Source organism: Manis javanica, chromosome 11, assembly GCF_040802235.1.
Source record: "Manis javanica isolate MJ-LG chromosome 11, MJ_LKY, whole genome shotgun sequence".
Classification (NCBI taxonomy): Eukaryota; Metazoa; Chordata; class Mammalia; order Pholidota; family Manidae; genus Manis; species Manis javanica.
The window spans coordinates 79119752-79134610 of NC_133166.1; the positions used below are offsets into that span (position 1 = coordinate 79119752).

Below are 14859 nucleotides of genomic sequence, written 5' to 3' on the forward strand. Positions count from 1 at the left end.
TCGCCACCTAGTGAGCTTTTCAAGGTGTTCAATCTGTCAAGTGCCCCATTCCCAGGAATTAGGCTCCCCCCAGAAAACGCCACTTTTCAGGAAATGCTCCTTGGCTGCACCTGATCCTAAAGGGTTCCACCGACTCAGCCGGTGGCGCTGTGGCCACACTGCAGAGCAGCATGGTGGGGGCCTGGGGGCTGCTGTCTTCCCCTCCCACCCCCTTTCCCTGCCGACTGGGCTGAGCCTCACACTGCCAACAGGTGCAAACCTTGCAGGCGCCTCTGGATGCAGGATGGGCAGATGTGACGCTGACCTTCCGTTCCTGGCCAGCTGCCCCTTTCTGAGTGAAAGAACTGACGCCAGTGCTGGGATTTACTTTTTTAATTGAAACAAGTGAATCAGACAATTTACAGGAATTGTACAAAATTAACAGCCTGGACCCGAGTGACACATGCACATTCACCTCCTTCCACAAAGGCCCTGGGCCTGGGCCTGATGGGGAGGGAAGGGTCCTGCACACGGACTGTCCGGGCTTCTTTCCCCTCCTGCTGTTCCCAACCCTTCACAAAGGAGGCAGCTCTTTGGAAACTTCCACTTATCAAAAAAGTATATGAACCAGACACGGGGGCCTCGCTAAGTTAAAGAGCGCTTTTGGCACTGCTCAGAGTGGCACCCCTCCCAGCTCTACAGATCACAGGCTGGAGGGGAAAAGCACAGAAAACACCAGTCTCATTCTAGAAACATTCACACACACTTTACACTACTCGCTCAATAAAATCCTGAATGGCTTCTCTGTCTTTGGTGGCAGGGACACGAAGGGTACACTCTCACCTCTGACTAACAGTCACATTAGAAAAAGCCTGTTACAAAAAGAAAAAGGAAGTAAAATGCCTTTTTATCTTCATCTAGTTTTCCAGAGGATGGCTAAGTAGATTTCGACAGTGGCTGGGGTTTCACTTTGTTCCTGTGCTTCTCACCCCACGCCCACTTGGCGATGAACCCCGTGGCTACGCACCGGAAACAGGCTCCAAGCAGCGTCCCCTTCTGTCCAGAGCCAGCCACCTCACCGGGCGAAGGAGCTCAAACGCGTCATCCAGCAGCTCCCTGCCCTGTCACCTGCACCAGGACAGGGTTCCCACAAGGGGGGGGCACTTACTGCTCCACTTGCCTCCTGCGGTAGTTGCTGTAGGCCTCCTCAAACATGGCTTTGCAGGGGAACCGGGCCTTCAGTTTGGAGCAGATGAGGAAGGAGCCCCCCATCTTCCTGTGCAGGGAGTAGGTCTCCTCGGGGGGCGGGACGAGCCGGTGCTTCAGCATGACAGGGATCAAGTTGTGGATCTTCTCCGTGGTGCTCTGGGTGCCGAAGTCAAAGGGCTCCTCAGAGGCAAAGGCCTCCCCCAGGATGAGGATGGCGTCCAAGTGGGCGTCTTCCATGGCCTGAAGAAGAGAAGAGTGGCCACAAGATGGCAGCCAGCCCGGGGCTCTCATGGGCCCCTGCACAAGCTCTTACTGAAGCTGTTTTGAAGCTGAGGAGACACAGGGTCAGGCTGGCGAGCATCCCACTTCTCAGATCAAGGAAGGTACAGGAGCATGAACTCAAACCAAGAAAACACTAATGTGTGAAACAAAGGGGAGTGGAGGGGCCTATGGCAGCATGCAGGTCCCTGAGCCATGCCTATAGGCTCAGATTCCAAGTGCTCAGGAAATGCTCTTAAGGCCACGAAGAGCAGCATACACATGCCCAGGCTGAGCCTCTGCACTCCTAACAGGACGGAAACCAAGGAGACCCAGGTCCCTCAGCTCTTCCCCAACATCAAGGACAGGAAGCACTTTCAGTGGCGCCTGCCTGGTGATGGGACACAGACTGCAGTCACTTTGTTAAATGGGCTGGGGCTTCACCATCCCACACAGCCTCGGCAAAGCCCCGCACAGCCGCGTGGATGCACCCAGTGGCCCTATTGCCATGTGGCAGAGTGAGGCCTCACAACAAGCCCCAGCCACCCCACACCCACAGCCCCAGAAACCCCACCAGCACCCTGACTGCCTGAGCACGGAGACCACACAGGGCTGGCTTTTGGCCTGTGCCAAAAGTGGCCCAGCCTCTGGGGAGGCCCCTCAAGGGCAGCTCCACCTCTGAGTCCATCCTCTACAAACTGAGGCTCTGCTTAAGTTCCAGAGGAAGCAGTGGCCACTGCCCGCCCTCCTGATATGGCACGGTTGGCCTGTGGGACAGACGGTCAGCCTGGCATTGGAGCCTGGCAGGCTCACCTTGACCTCGTAGCCAGTGAGGAACTTCATCTCTATGGACTTCTTCAGCACGGCCTCCCTGTCCCTGTCGGCAGCAGCCCTGATGATCTGGGGGGCATGGGAGGGCACTGTGGGCGGAGCTTCCCAGGCTCAGGGAGCTGCAGAGGCCAACCACCAGCCTGTCCCACTTCTGCCTGTTACTCCTCTGCAAGACCGCTGGCTAGGAGGCCCAGCCAGTGCCCTGAGCCTGACAGGGCTGTAGCCTACCATGGTCACCAGGAGGGACAGAGGACAGGACCCAGTCATTCTGCCCCCACCCCTCAACATCCTGTCCTATCCTAAGGAAAGCACAGGCCACAACCAAGCCCCTGCCCCACACTACCTGAATGTAGAGGTCAGTGAAGGACCTGTCATATTCCCGAGTCGCCCCAAAGTCCAGAAGGGCCACCTGGGAAGGGCAACAGCACAGGGGAGTTGGTGCTGGCAGAGCACAGGGCTGGACACTGGCGCTCGGGCCTGGGCAGCCAGCTCACCTTGTGCTGCTGTGGGTCATAGAAGAAGTTGGACCAGTTGGGGTCTGTCTGCATGAAGTGGAACTCGAAGAGCTCCCGGAGGCACAGGACCAGGATGTTAGAGCAGATCTGAGTGGCAGGGAGGCCCGTCACAGCAGCACCAGGCTGCCTGCCAGCCATGCCTGGCTCTGACCCGGGAGGGGACGTGAAGCCCAGCTAGACCCACAGGCCCCCAGCTTCCCCGCCCAGGAGTGCCTGTGGGCGCCACGGCACACATACCTCGTTTCGGATCTCCTGGCTCAGCCCCTCAGCCTGGTCCAGGGGGAAGCCAGACACCAGCTCTGTGGTCAGCACGTGGGGGCTGCAGAGCTCGTCCACAATCTCAGGCACATAGAAGAAGGGGTGATCCTTCAGCAGCTCCCTGGTGGGGGGTGGGAGGGCACATGCTGGCCACAGATCCCCTCCCTCCACTCTGGGGACACACAGGGCACTGAGGGATTGAGCAGCTGCCCCCCCACCACAGCCACCTGCTCCCCAGAGTCCAAAGGGCCTTCACCCTTGACAAGCTGCCTGCCATGGCCCCTTCTGTCTCCCCAGTGAGAACAGCAGGCAAGGAGCCCCCATCCCACCACTGGGCACAGGAGCCCGGTAGGAGCCACACCTGAACTTCCTGGCACAGGTGGCCTCTCGCTGATAGTCACACTCGAGGGCCAGCTCCCGCCTCAGCACGTCAATCAGGTGCTCGGGGAACAGGCCTGGAGGAGAAGAGGGCACCAAGGTGGGCTGGGGACTCCCAGAGTCCATCCCAAATGCCTGCCCTTGCCCAGCAGCCAGCCTCAGACCTTCCGGAAGCATGTTGCTCATGTTCAGCACAGCCATGAGGTTGTTGACGTCACTGTTGATGCTCTGGGCCACACCAGGGTACTGCAGGGGGCAGAGGGGTCCTGAGGGGTACATACCACCCAGACCCCACACTTCGGGTGTGCCAGTAACCCTGGGCCCATCATGACCTTGTTCACCAGCATCCACCTGCCCTTCCCGACCCCAGTCCCCAGGGATAGCCACCCAGTCAGCCCAGCTTGGCCCAAAGCAGGCAGCACCTAGCCCTGGCCCTGCCCCACCCAAACCAAACCCGTGGGCAGGTGGCTCCCCACTCAGCAGACCCTCCCGCACAGAGCTGGCCAGACGTGGGACAGAAACAGGAGACACGTGCCCTGTCCTAGGCGAGGAGGGCCCCTCAGCAGGGCCCCGACCAGGCACATACCGGGCGCCTACCTGGATCTTCATGGCCACCTCGCGACCGCCCTTCATGCGGGCCAGGTGCACCTGCCCAATGGAGGCAGCTGCGAAGGGCCGTTCCTCGAAGTACTCCAGCTTGTCCCGCCAGTTGGGGCCCAGGTCATTGCTAAGCGTTTTCTGGGGGAGGCCGAGGAGAGGCTGTAAGCACAGCCTGGCCACCAGGGTGCCCCAAGAACCATTTCCATCCCCTCCCACGGGGCCCCCGCCGCTGCCCACATGGAGAAGGGGGCTGGGAGGACCCAGGTGCCCCAGGCACCGCCTGCCTCACCGTCATCTGTTTCAGCGGCATGAAGTCAGCGCTCTGCCTCACCCGCTCAAAAATCTTGGCCAGGTGGGGGTTGATGAAAGCATCATCTGGAAAAAACCAGGAGAGTCAGAGCAGAGGGCTAAGCCCACAGACAGAAGGAGCACAGGAACAGCATGGCCACCCTGGGAGGGAGGCCAAGATGCTCCTCTGCCCTCACACACTCTGGAAGCGAGGCTGAGATGCCAAGGCACAGCCTGGCGCTGCCCAGCCTCATTCCTACTCCGGGTCTGGGAGCAGTCCCCACCGGGCACCAGCCCCCGAGGGCACAGGGAGCCCGAGTGCACACACCTGGGCGCCCGCGCCCAGCCCATCGTGCCCCTCACGCTAGTGCCTGCCGGAGGGAGGCAACACGGGGCAGCCTGGGCCCCGGCTCCTTGCGCTCCCCCAACAACCAGAGAAGGTGGGCTTCTTAGAAATAACAGGTGTTGAAACAAATTTAGGAAATCAGGTGCAGTTAAAGTTAAAAATGCCCACAATCTGACCACCTGCAGAGAATGAACCTTTCCTGGGCCTTTCCCTGCACTCACAGGTCCAGCCTGCTTCCCTCACCGGCAGCTGCTCATGGCACTTCCCAGGCTGTCAGGTGGCTTTCTGGAATGCCGAGCTGGCCCTACTACAAGAAGGCATGTACCCTGTACAGAAGCTTCCACCCGCAGCCACTCACCTGACCACTGCTCACTTGCTTTTGCTTGTTTGTGACTTTGGGGTGCCTTTGATGGAGCTGCTTGAGCAGAGCACCACGGCGGCCCTGCTCCTCTCATGGGACCACACTGAGCCACCGCCCGCTCAGCCACTGCTGCCTTCCCCAGCCTCCTGCCATGGGCCGGGTGCCCCACGACCCCAAGCATCATGCTGCAGCAGGCCTGTGAGGTGTCGCAGCAGTGCGCCTCAACCAACAGGGCATGGGGGCGGCAGCAACCAGACTCTCGCCCACTTCTGAGACGCCAGGACAATCTCTGAATGTCTAAGAACACCCAGAAAAACACTGAGGGCTCCTACTTCAGATGCTGTATTTATATACCCTGGTGGACAATGGACAGGACTCAAGCAAGAGGAGCCAGTGGGCAGAAGCCCCTGGTGCCCCATCCCAAGTGGGGCCCGCGCCTGCTGCCGCCCTGGGAGCTGCAGCCTAGCCCACTCACCCTGGATGCTCAGCATCTGGCCCAGCTTGAGCGCCGCCCCGCGCACCTTGCACAGCGTCCTCACAATGCGCTCTGCATTCGCTTCAGACAGGAAGGGACTGGAATCCAGCACTGCCTTCTTCCCTGTGGGCAGGAGCAAGGTCACCATGGCACCATCCCTCCCTTCTCAAGAGTATCTGCAGGCCTCGCCCAGCCCCATGAGCCACACAAGGGAAGAGGAGGAAGGGGGGCAGCTGGTGGAGCCCCTGGAACAGCCGGGGCTGAAGCTCCTCCTCTACCCAGTGCAGGGGTCCAGGGAGCCTGAGGGCAGCCCAGCATCCGCCCAGTCACTCAAAGGACCTGCAGGAAGGCTGAATTCTGCTGCACCAGCCATGGGGCCAATAGCAGCCCCTCCCTGCTTCAGTCCCCTCCTAACCTCAGGGAGGTCCTAACGTACTGCAGCTTCCCTGGCTGGGTGGGCATGCCTGCTGGGGGCCTCTGTCCCCCTGAGCTCCTCCCACACCCGCCTGGCTGGGCCTCCAGCCCTGTAGCCCTGGGGCTTTTCCTGCCCACTGTTCAGATGCCCCTGAGGGCTGCTCCCGACTGTGCCTGGAACTTTCCTCAGCCTGCATCACTCCAGGCTGGCCCTGTATTCGGGGTACTGAGCCGGGACCCCAGGGAGGGAACAGGAGAGGTAACTGGATTGTGACTGCCCTCTGCCCCAGGGCTGTGTCACCTGGCCCAACAGCAGGGCCGGAGAGTGTAGTGGGGACCTGAAGGCCCTGGGTCATCAGTTTGCAGGGAAAGCCCTGGAGAGAACCCTGGGGCCGCCCACATAGGGCATGTTAGGCTCACACAGGGGTCCCAGATGGAAAGAGATTATAGCTCCACAGCCAGGGCCACTCCAGGGTGGCTGGGCTCAGAAGGGTCCCCAGATCACCCTCCTCTTCTTGGGCAGCAGCAGACTAGTCCAGGGAAAGGCAGCCCCCCTATGCCCACTCTGCCCCAGCCCCGTGGACGGAGGATCTAGGCCTGCGTCCCTAGGGGAAAGTTGGGAGAGGGAGGGCAGCTGGGAGAGAGGGTCCTGCCCCACCCAGGAAGATTTCCTGCCAGGTGACACCAAGAGCAGGCCTGTGCTGACCGCAATGCTCTGAGTTTTGGGGATAGCACCTGGCCCTCTTGGGGTTTCCAGGCCCCTTCCCACAGCTGCCCAGTCCCAAGAGGCTAGAGCTATGTGCCCCTCCTGGTTCTCAGAACATCCTGGGGGAGCCAGGGAGTCCCAGGGGCATGATGGGCATGTCCTCCTAGGGCAGGGATTGGCCAGGCTGGTCAGCACCCTGTAGGCAGAGGGGCTCCAGAGTATACTCAGGAAGCTGGAGCCAGCATGGGGGCTTCCCGGTTCGTGCCTGAGCCCAGGTCCTCCTCTCAGGCTGATGGCCCCAAGGCCCCTTGACTCTAAAGACGGGGTCACCACTTGCCAGACAAAGACAGCACCTGTAACCTTGGAGACAGCCTCACCTCGCCCCTGTTTGGACAAGGTGGAATGGCAAGCAGCCAGCTCCCGGGAGGCAGGCAGGCTTTGTGCTGGGGAGGGCAGTGTCTCAGCACCCACACCAAAAATACCCTTGCTAAACCCTCTCTCCAGCCCTTTCCAAAGACACACATGGTGCCCTGTGTCCCCTGAACTCAGCCTGTGGGGACAGGCTAGTGCCCTCTCTCTAGGAGGCCATGTGTCCTCATGAGAGGTTCTTATGGGTGAGAAGCTGCCCAGGGCCCCCCATCAGGACCCTGGCCCAGTCTGGCAGCCAGCGCTCCAGAAGCTGCACTGTGGGACAGTGGGGTACAACTGGGGGTCCCCACAGAAAAGGGCAGGAAGTATCAGATACTGAATGAGTTGGTGCCCCCTAACAGGGCAGGAGCAGGGGGTAACCAGCCCCAAACTTCAAATGCATTTCGAGAAATATTCCAAGCAGACAGCTCTATCCACCCTGCTCTTCGCAGCTGCCAGGACCACACTGGGGGAGAGCCCCTGCATCCACCCAGCCCACCCTGATGCTGGACAGTCTGGAGGCACAGACAGGCACCCCTGCAAGCAGGGAGCAAAGCCCGAGCTGTCAACCCTCCTTCCCCCACCTCCCACCTCCAGGAGCTGACAGGGCAAAGAGCACCCACAGGTTTGCTCCAGGGACACCTCAGCCCCAGCCCAGCAGGCCCAGCACCAGGCCTGCCCAGACCAACAGGTGCACAGCCCCATGCAACAGGTGCAGAGCAGGGCCAGATGGAGGCTCCTATCGTCAGAGGGTGGGTGTGCAGCCACCAGAGAGGCCCCAGGGGGGTGTGCTGAGCTGGGCCAGGACAGGGCAGAGGGACCTCAGGGCTCACCACTCCAGGAGCCCTGTTTACAGGGAAAGCAAGGTGAACAGTGCCCCCGTAGGCCAGCATTCCCAAGAACACAGGAGGGGCTGGGGGCTGACAGGCCCATCTCCTGGGGCCCACCTGTCCTGGGCAGGGCGCTGCTCACCTGAGGGGTCCTCAGAGCGGAGGCTCTTCTTGGCGACCTCAGCCAATGCTCCGAAGCCCAGACCCACGGCCAGACCTGCAAAGAGAAGGCTGAGGGCACGGGGCTGCCCACCGCTCCTCCACCCACAATGCACAGGTGGCCCCACACAGACACCCACCTCGGCTCCGTTGGGACCCTCACTGACACTCCGACATTTTCAAAAGGGAGGGAATAGGTAGGAGATACACATCTGCTGTTTTCAGAGAAGAACTGGCTCAAAGTAGGTGCTTCCCATGAAAAAGCTTCGTTTCCCCCACATGTCACTTCTGCTAATCTGCAGGCTCATTGGACAGGCTAATACACCCCCAAGATAATATACAACTCGGACCACACTGGGAGGACCCAGCAGCCACGGAATGTGGACCAGGAAGGCCAAGGATATCACGTCAACACAGGGAACCCCCTGGGAACACAGCCACCCCCTTCAAGTCTGTGTGACGAGCCCCACTACTTGGGAATTCTTGGTTCACTACAACTGGGGCACAAGGTATTAGGCACCAATACGGTTAACAAAAAGCTGTGGCTGGTGGGAGCTAGATGTGAAGGTTGAGTGTCCCCAGGGAAGCCACGGGCACTCACAGGAGCTCACTGCGGGCAGAGGCCCCCATCCAGCCCCCATCTGCAGGCACTGACAGCCTCCAAGTGCAGTGGGGTACAAGGCCTCCCTCCCCATTTTGCAATCTTCAAAATCAAATTTCATGAACATGTCATTTGTCCAGAGGTCAGGACTCCATGATCCCAGCTGTCCAGGAGGGGCTGGGAGCCCACAGGAGCTGCTAAGACGACATGGAAAGCCGGGGGCCCAGCTCCGGCCCATTTCCTCTACTTTACACAGGGTTCTAGCTGGCAGAAAGGCAGCAGGGCACCCACAAGCAGGGCAAGAGCATGCATGGCCACAGTAGAGGAGACAGAGAAGATGCAGGGAAGACACCAGAGATGCCTGGAAGAGGCAGGTCCAGGGAGTGAGGACGCAAGGCCTGGGGATAGGGGGCAGGGCCAGGAGAGGGGCAGCAAGGCCTGGGGATAGGGGGCAGGGCCAGGAGGTGGGCAGCAAGATTTGTGGGGGAAGCAGGGCAGGGCCCGGAGAGGATGGGCAACAGAGTCCTGGGAGGGCAGGGCCTGTTTAACCAGCAAGGAAAACTACACAAGCTCCTCTCTTCCTAAGTGTCCACAGTGATTATGAATTACTTTTATAAAAAATATTATTGAATTTACTGAAAGAGTTAATGAAAAATAAATTTTAAATATCAAAAAAAGATAAGCCACAGGGGGCGGAGCCAGGATGGCAGCGTGAGTAGAGCAGTGAAAATCTCCTCCCAAAAACATATACGGCTATGAAAATATAACAAAGAAAAATCTTCCTAAAATAGAGACCACAGAACACAGGACAACATCCAGACCACATCCACACCTGCAAGAACCCGGCGCCTTGCGAAGGGGGGCTCCACCATTTTGGAGGAGCAGCCCCAGCCAGGCCACGCCCACAGCAACAGCAGAGATAAACCCCATAGCAACCGGGCAGGAAGCAGAAGCCCTGTCTGCACACAGCTGCCCAGCACAAGCCACTAGAGGTCGCTATTCTCCCAGGAGAGGAAGGCCACAAACCAACAAGAAGGGAAGCTTTTCCAGCCGTCACTCGTACCAGCTCTGCAAACTATCTCTATCACCATGAAAAGGCAAAAACTACAGGCAGACAAAGATCACACAGACAACACCTGAGAAGGAGACAGACCTAACCAGTCCTCCTGAAAAAGAATTCAAAATAAAAATCATGAACATGCTGACAGAGATGCAGAGAAAAATGCAAGAGCAATGGGATGAGATGCAGAGAAAAATGCAAGAGCAATGGGATGAGATGCAGAGAAAAATGCAAGAGCAGTGGGATGAAGTCCGGAGGGAGATCACAGATGTCAGGAAGGAGATCACAGAAGTGAAATAATCCCTGGAAGGATTCATAAACAGAATGGATAAGATGCAAGAGGCCATTGAAGGAATAGAAGCCAGAGAACAGGAACGTATAGAAGCTGACATAGAGAGAGATAAAAGGATCTCCAGGAATGAAACAACACTAAGAGAACTATGTGACCAAGCCAAAAGGAATAATATTCGTATTATAGGGATACCAGAAGAAGAAGAAAGAGGAAAAGGGATAGAAAGTCTCTTTGAAGAAATAATTGCTGAAAACTTCCCCAAACTAGGGGAGGAAATAATTGAACAGACCATGGAATTACACAGAACCCAGAACAGAAAGGATCCAAGGAAGACAACACCAAGACACATAATAATTAAAATGGCAAGGATCAAGGACAAGGAAAGAGTTTTAAAGGCAGCTAGAGAGAAACAGGTCACCTATAAAGGAAAACCCATCAGGCTAACATCAGACTTCTCGACAGAAACCCTACAGGCCAGAAGAGAATGGCATGATATACTTAATGCAATGAAACAGAAGGGCCTTGAACCAAGGATACTGTATCCAGCACGACTATCATTTAAATATGATGGCGGGATTAAACAATTCCCAGACAAGCAAAAGCTGAGGGAATTTGCTTCCCACAAACCACCTCTACAGGGCATCCTACAGGGACTGCTCTAGAAGGGAGCACCCCTAAAAAGAGCACAGAACAAAACACACAACATATGAAGAATGGAGGAGGAGGAATAAGAAGGGAGAGAAGAAAAGAATCTCCAGACAGTGTAAGTAACAGCTCACTAAGCGAGCTATGTTAGGCAGTAAGATACTAAAGAAGCTAACCTTGAACCTTTGGTAACCACGAATCTAAAGCCTGCAATGGCAATACGTACATATCTCTCAATAGTCACCCTAAATGTAAATGGACTTAATGCACCAATCAAAAGACACAGAGTAATAGAATGGATAAAAAAGCAAGACCCATCTATATGCTGCTTACAAGAAACTCACCTTAAACCCAAAGATAAGCATAGACTAAAAGTCAAGGAATGGAAAAACATATTTCAGGCAAACAACAGCAAGAAGAAAGCAGGGGTTGCAGTACTAATATCAGACAAAATAGACTTCAAAACAAAGAAAGTAACAAGAGATAAAGAAGGATACTACATAATGATAAAGGGCTCAGTCCAACAAGAGGATATAACCATTCTAAATATATATGCACCCAATAAGGAGCACTAGCATATGTGAAGCAAATACTAACAGAACTAAAGAGGGAAATAGACTGCAATGCATTCATTTTAGGAGACTTCAACACACCACTCACCCCAAAGGATAGATCCACCGGGCAGAAAATAAGTAAGGACACACAGGCACTGAACAACACACTAGAATAGATGGACCTAATAGACATCTATAGAACTCTACATCCAAAAGCAACAGGATAGACATTCTTCTCAAGTGCACATGGAACATTCTCCAGAATAGACCACATACTAGCTCACAAAAAGAGCCTCAGTAAATTCCAAAATACTGAAATTCTACCAACCAATTTTTCAGACCACAAAGGTATAAAAGTAGAAATAAATTCTACAAAGAAAACAAAAAGGCTCAAAAACACATGGAGGCTTAACAACATGCTACTAAATAATCAATGGATCAATGAACAAATCAAAATAGAGATCAAGGAATATATAGAAACAAATGACAACAACAACACTAAGCCCCAACTTCTGTGGGATGCAGCGAAAGCAGTCTTAAGAGGAAAGTATATAGCAATCCAGGCACACTTGAAGAAGGAAGAACAATCCCAAATGAATAGTCTAACATCACAATTATCAAAACTGGAAAAAGAAGAACAAATGAGGCCTAAAGTCAGCAGAAGGAGGGACATAATAAAGATCAGAGAAGAAATAAACAAAATTGAGAAGAATAAAACAATAGCAAAAATCAACGAAACCAAGAGCTGGTTCTTCGAGAAAATAAACAAAGTAGATAAGCCTCTAGCCCAACTTATTAAGAGAAAAAGAGAGTCAACACAAATCAACATATAAGAACTGAGAATGGAAAAATCACGACAGACTCCACAGAAATACAAAGAATTATTAAAGACTACTATGAAAACCTATATGCCAACAAGCTGGAAAACCTAGAAGAAATGGACAACTTCCTAGAAAAATACAACCTCCCAAGACTGTCCAAGGAAGAAACACAAAAGTTAATCAAACCAATTACGAGCAAAGAAATTGAAACAGTAATCAAAAAACTACCTAAGAACAAAACCCCGGGCCGGACAGATTTACCTCGGAATTTTATCAGACACACAGAGAAGACATAATTCCCATTCTCCTTAAAGTGTTCCACAAAATAGAAGAAGAGGGAATACTCCCAAACTCATTCTATGAAGCCAACATCACCCTAATACCAAAACGAGGCAAAGACCCCACCAAAAAAGAAAATTACAGACCAATATCCCTGATGAATGTAGATGCAAAAATACTCAATAAAATATTAGCAAACAGAATTCAACAGTATATCAAAAGGATCATACACCATGACCAAGTGGGGTTCATCCCAGGGATGCAAGGATGGTACAACATTCGAAAATCCATCAACATCATCCACCACATCAACAAAAAGAAAGACAAAAACCATATGATCATCTCCATACATGCTGAAAAAGCATTTGACAAAATTCAACATCCATTCATGATAAAAACTCTCAGCAAAATGGGAATAGAGGGCAAGTACCTCAACATAATAAAGGCCATATATGATAAACCCACAGCCAGCATTATACTGAACAGCGAGAAGCTGAAAGCATTTCCTCTGAGATCGGGAACCAGACAGGGATGCCCACTCTCCCCACTGTTATTTAACATAGTACTGGAGGTCCTAGCCACGGCAATCAGACAAAACAAAGAAATACAAGGAATCCAGATTGGTAAAGAAGAAGTTAAACTCTCACTATTTGCAGAGGATATGATACTGTACATAAAAAACCCTAAAGACTCCACTCCAAAACTACTAGAACTGATATCGGAATACAGCAAAGTTGCAGGATACAAAATTAACACACAGAAATCTGTAGCTTTCCTGTACACTAACAATGAATCAATAGAAAGAGAAATCAGGAAAACAATTCCATTCACCATTGCATCAAAAAGAATAAAATACCTAGGAATAAACCTAACCAAAGAAGTGAAAGACTTATACTCTGAAAACTACAAGTCACTCTTAAGAGAAATTAAAGGGGACACTAATAAATGGAAACTCATCCCATGCTCATGGTTAGGAAGAATTAATATCGTCAAAATGGCCATCCTGCCCAAAGCAATATACAGATTTGATGCAATACCTCTCAAATTACCAGCAACATTCTTCAATGAACTGGAACAAATAATTCAAAAATTCATATGGAAACACCAAAGACCCCGAATAGCCAAAGCAATCCTGAAAAAGAAGAATAAAGTAGGGAGGATCTCACTCCCCAACTTCAAGCTCTACTACAAAGCCATAGTAATCAAGACAATTTGGTACTGGCACAAGAACAGAGCCACAGACCAGTGGAACAGATTAGAGACTCCAGAAATTAACCCAAACATATATGGTCAATTAATATTTGATAAAGGAGCCATGGACATACAATGGCAAAATGACAGTCTCTTCAACAGATGGTGCTGGCAAAACTGGACAGCTACATGTAGGAGAATGAAACTGGACCATTGTCTAACCCCATATACAAAGGTAAACTCAAAATGGATCAAAGACCTGAATGTAAGTCATGAAACCATTAAACTCTTGGAAAAAAACATAGGCAAAAACCTCTTAGACATAAACATGAGTGACCTCTTCTTGAACTTATCTCCCCGGGCAAGGAAAACAACAGCAAAAATGAGCAAGTGGGACTACGTTAAGCTGAAAAGCTTCTGTACAGCAAAGGACACCATCAATAGAACAAAAAGGAACCCTACAGTATGGGAGAATATATTTGAAAATGACAGATCCGATAAAGGCTTGACGTCCAGAATATATAAAGAGCTCACACGCCTCAACAAACAAAAAACAAATAACCCAATTAAAAAATGGGCAGAGGAACTGAACAGACAGTTCTCTAAAAAAGAAATACAGATGGCCAACAGACACATGAAAAGATGCTCCACATCGCTAATTATCAGAGAAATGCAAATTAAAACTACAATGAGGTATCACCTCACACCAATAAGGATAGCTGTCATCCAAAAGACAAACAACAACAAATGTTGGCGAGGCTGTGGAGAAAGAGAAACCCTCCTACACTGCTGGTGGGAATGTAAATTAGTTCAACCATTGTGGAAAGCAGTATGGAGGTTCATCAAAATGCTCAAAACAGACCTACCATTTGACCCAGGAATTCCACTGCTAGGAATTTACCCTAAGAACGCAGCAATCAAGTTTGAGAAAGACAGATGCACCCCTATGTTTATCACAGCACTATTTACAAGAATTGGAAGCAACCTAAATGTCCATCGGTAGATGAATGGATAAAGAAGATGTGGTACATATACACAATGGAATACTACTCAGCCATAAGAAGTGGAAAAATCCAACCATTTGCAGCAACATGGATGGAGCTGGAGAGTATTATGCTCAGTGAAATAAGCCAAGTGGAGAAAGAGAAATACCAAATGATTTCACTCATCTGAGGAGTATAGGAACAAAGGAAAAACTGAAGGAACAAAACAGCAGCGGAATTACAGAACCCAAAAATGGACTAACAGGTACCAAAGGGAAAGGAACTGGGGAGGATGGGTGGGCAGGGAGGGATAAGGGCGGGGGAAGAAGAAGGGGAGTATTAAGATTAGCATGCATGGGGGGGAGGGAGAAAGGGGAGGGTGGGCTGCACAACACAGAGAGGACAAGTAGTGACTCTA

General features: G+C 52.4%; 1 protein-coding gene across 2 annotated transcripts in view; it reads right to left on the reverse strand.

Moving 5' to 3' along the window:
• Positions 1-357: 357 nt before the first annotated feature.
• Positions 358-14859, reverse strand: part of COQ8A (coenzyme Q8A) — a 45648-nt gene continuing 31146 nt past the window's right edge. For both annotated transcript variants that reach the window (XM_037013631.2, XM_037013632.2), the window contains 11 exons: positions 7999-8073; positions 5499-5621; positions 4318-4403; positions 4026-4166; positions 3593-3674; positions 3412-3505; positions 3030-3171; positions 2772-2879; positions 2621-2686; positions 2260-2346; positions 358-1428 (listed from right to left, as the gene is read on the reverse strand). In XM_037013631.2, coding sequence (XP_036869526.2) covers positions 1144-1428; positions 2260-2346; positions 2621-2686; positions 2772-2879; positions 3030-3171; positions 3412-3505; positions 3593-3674; positions 4026-4166; positions 4318-4403; positions 5499-5621; positions 7999-8073 — 1289 coding nt within the window. In that variant the 3' untranslated portion in view covers positions 358-1143. The remainder of the gene's footprint in view (positions 1429-2259; positions 2347-2620; positions 2687-2771; positions 2880-3029; positions 3172-3411; positions 3506-3592; positions 3675-4025; positions 4167-4317; positions 4404-5498; positions 5622-7998; positions 8074-14859) is intronic.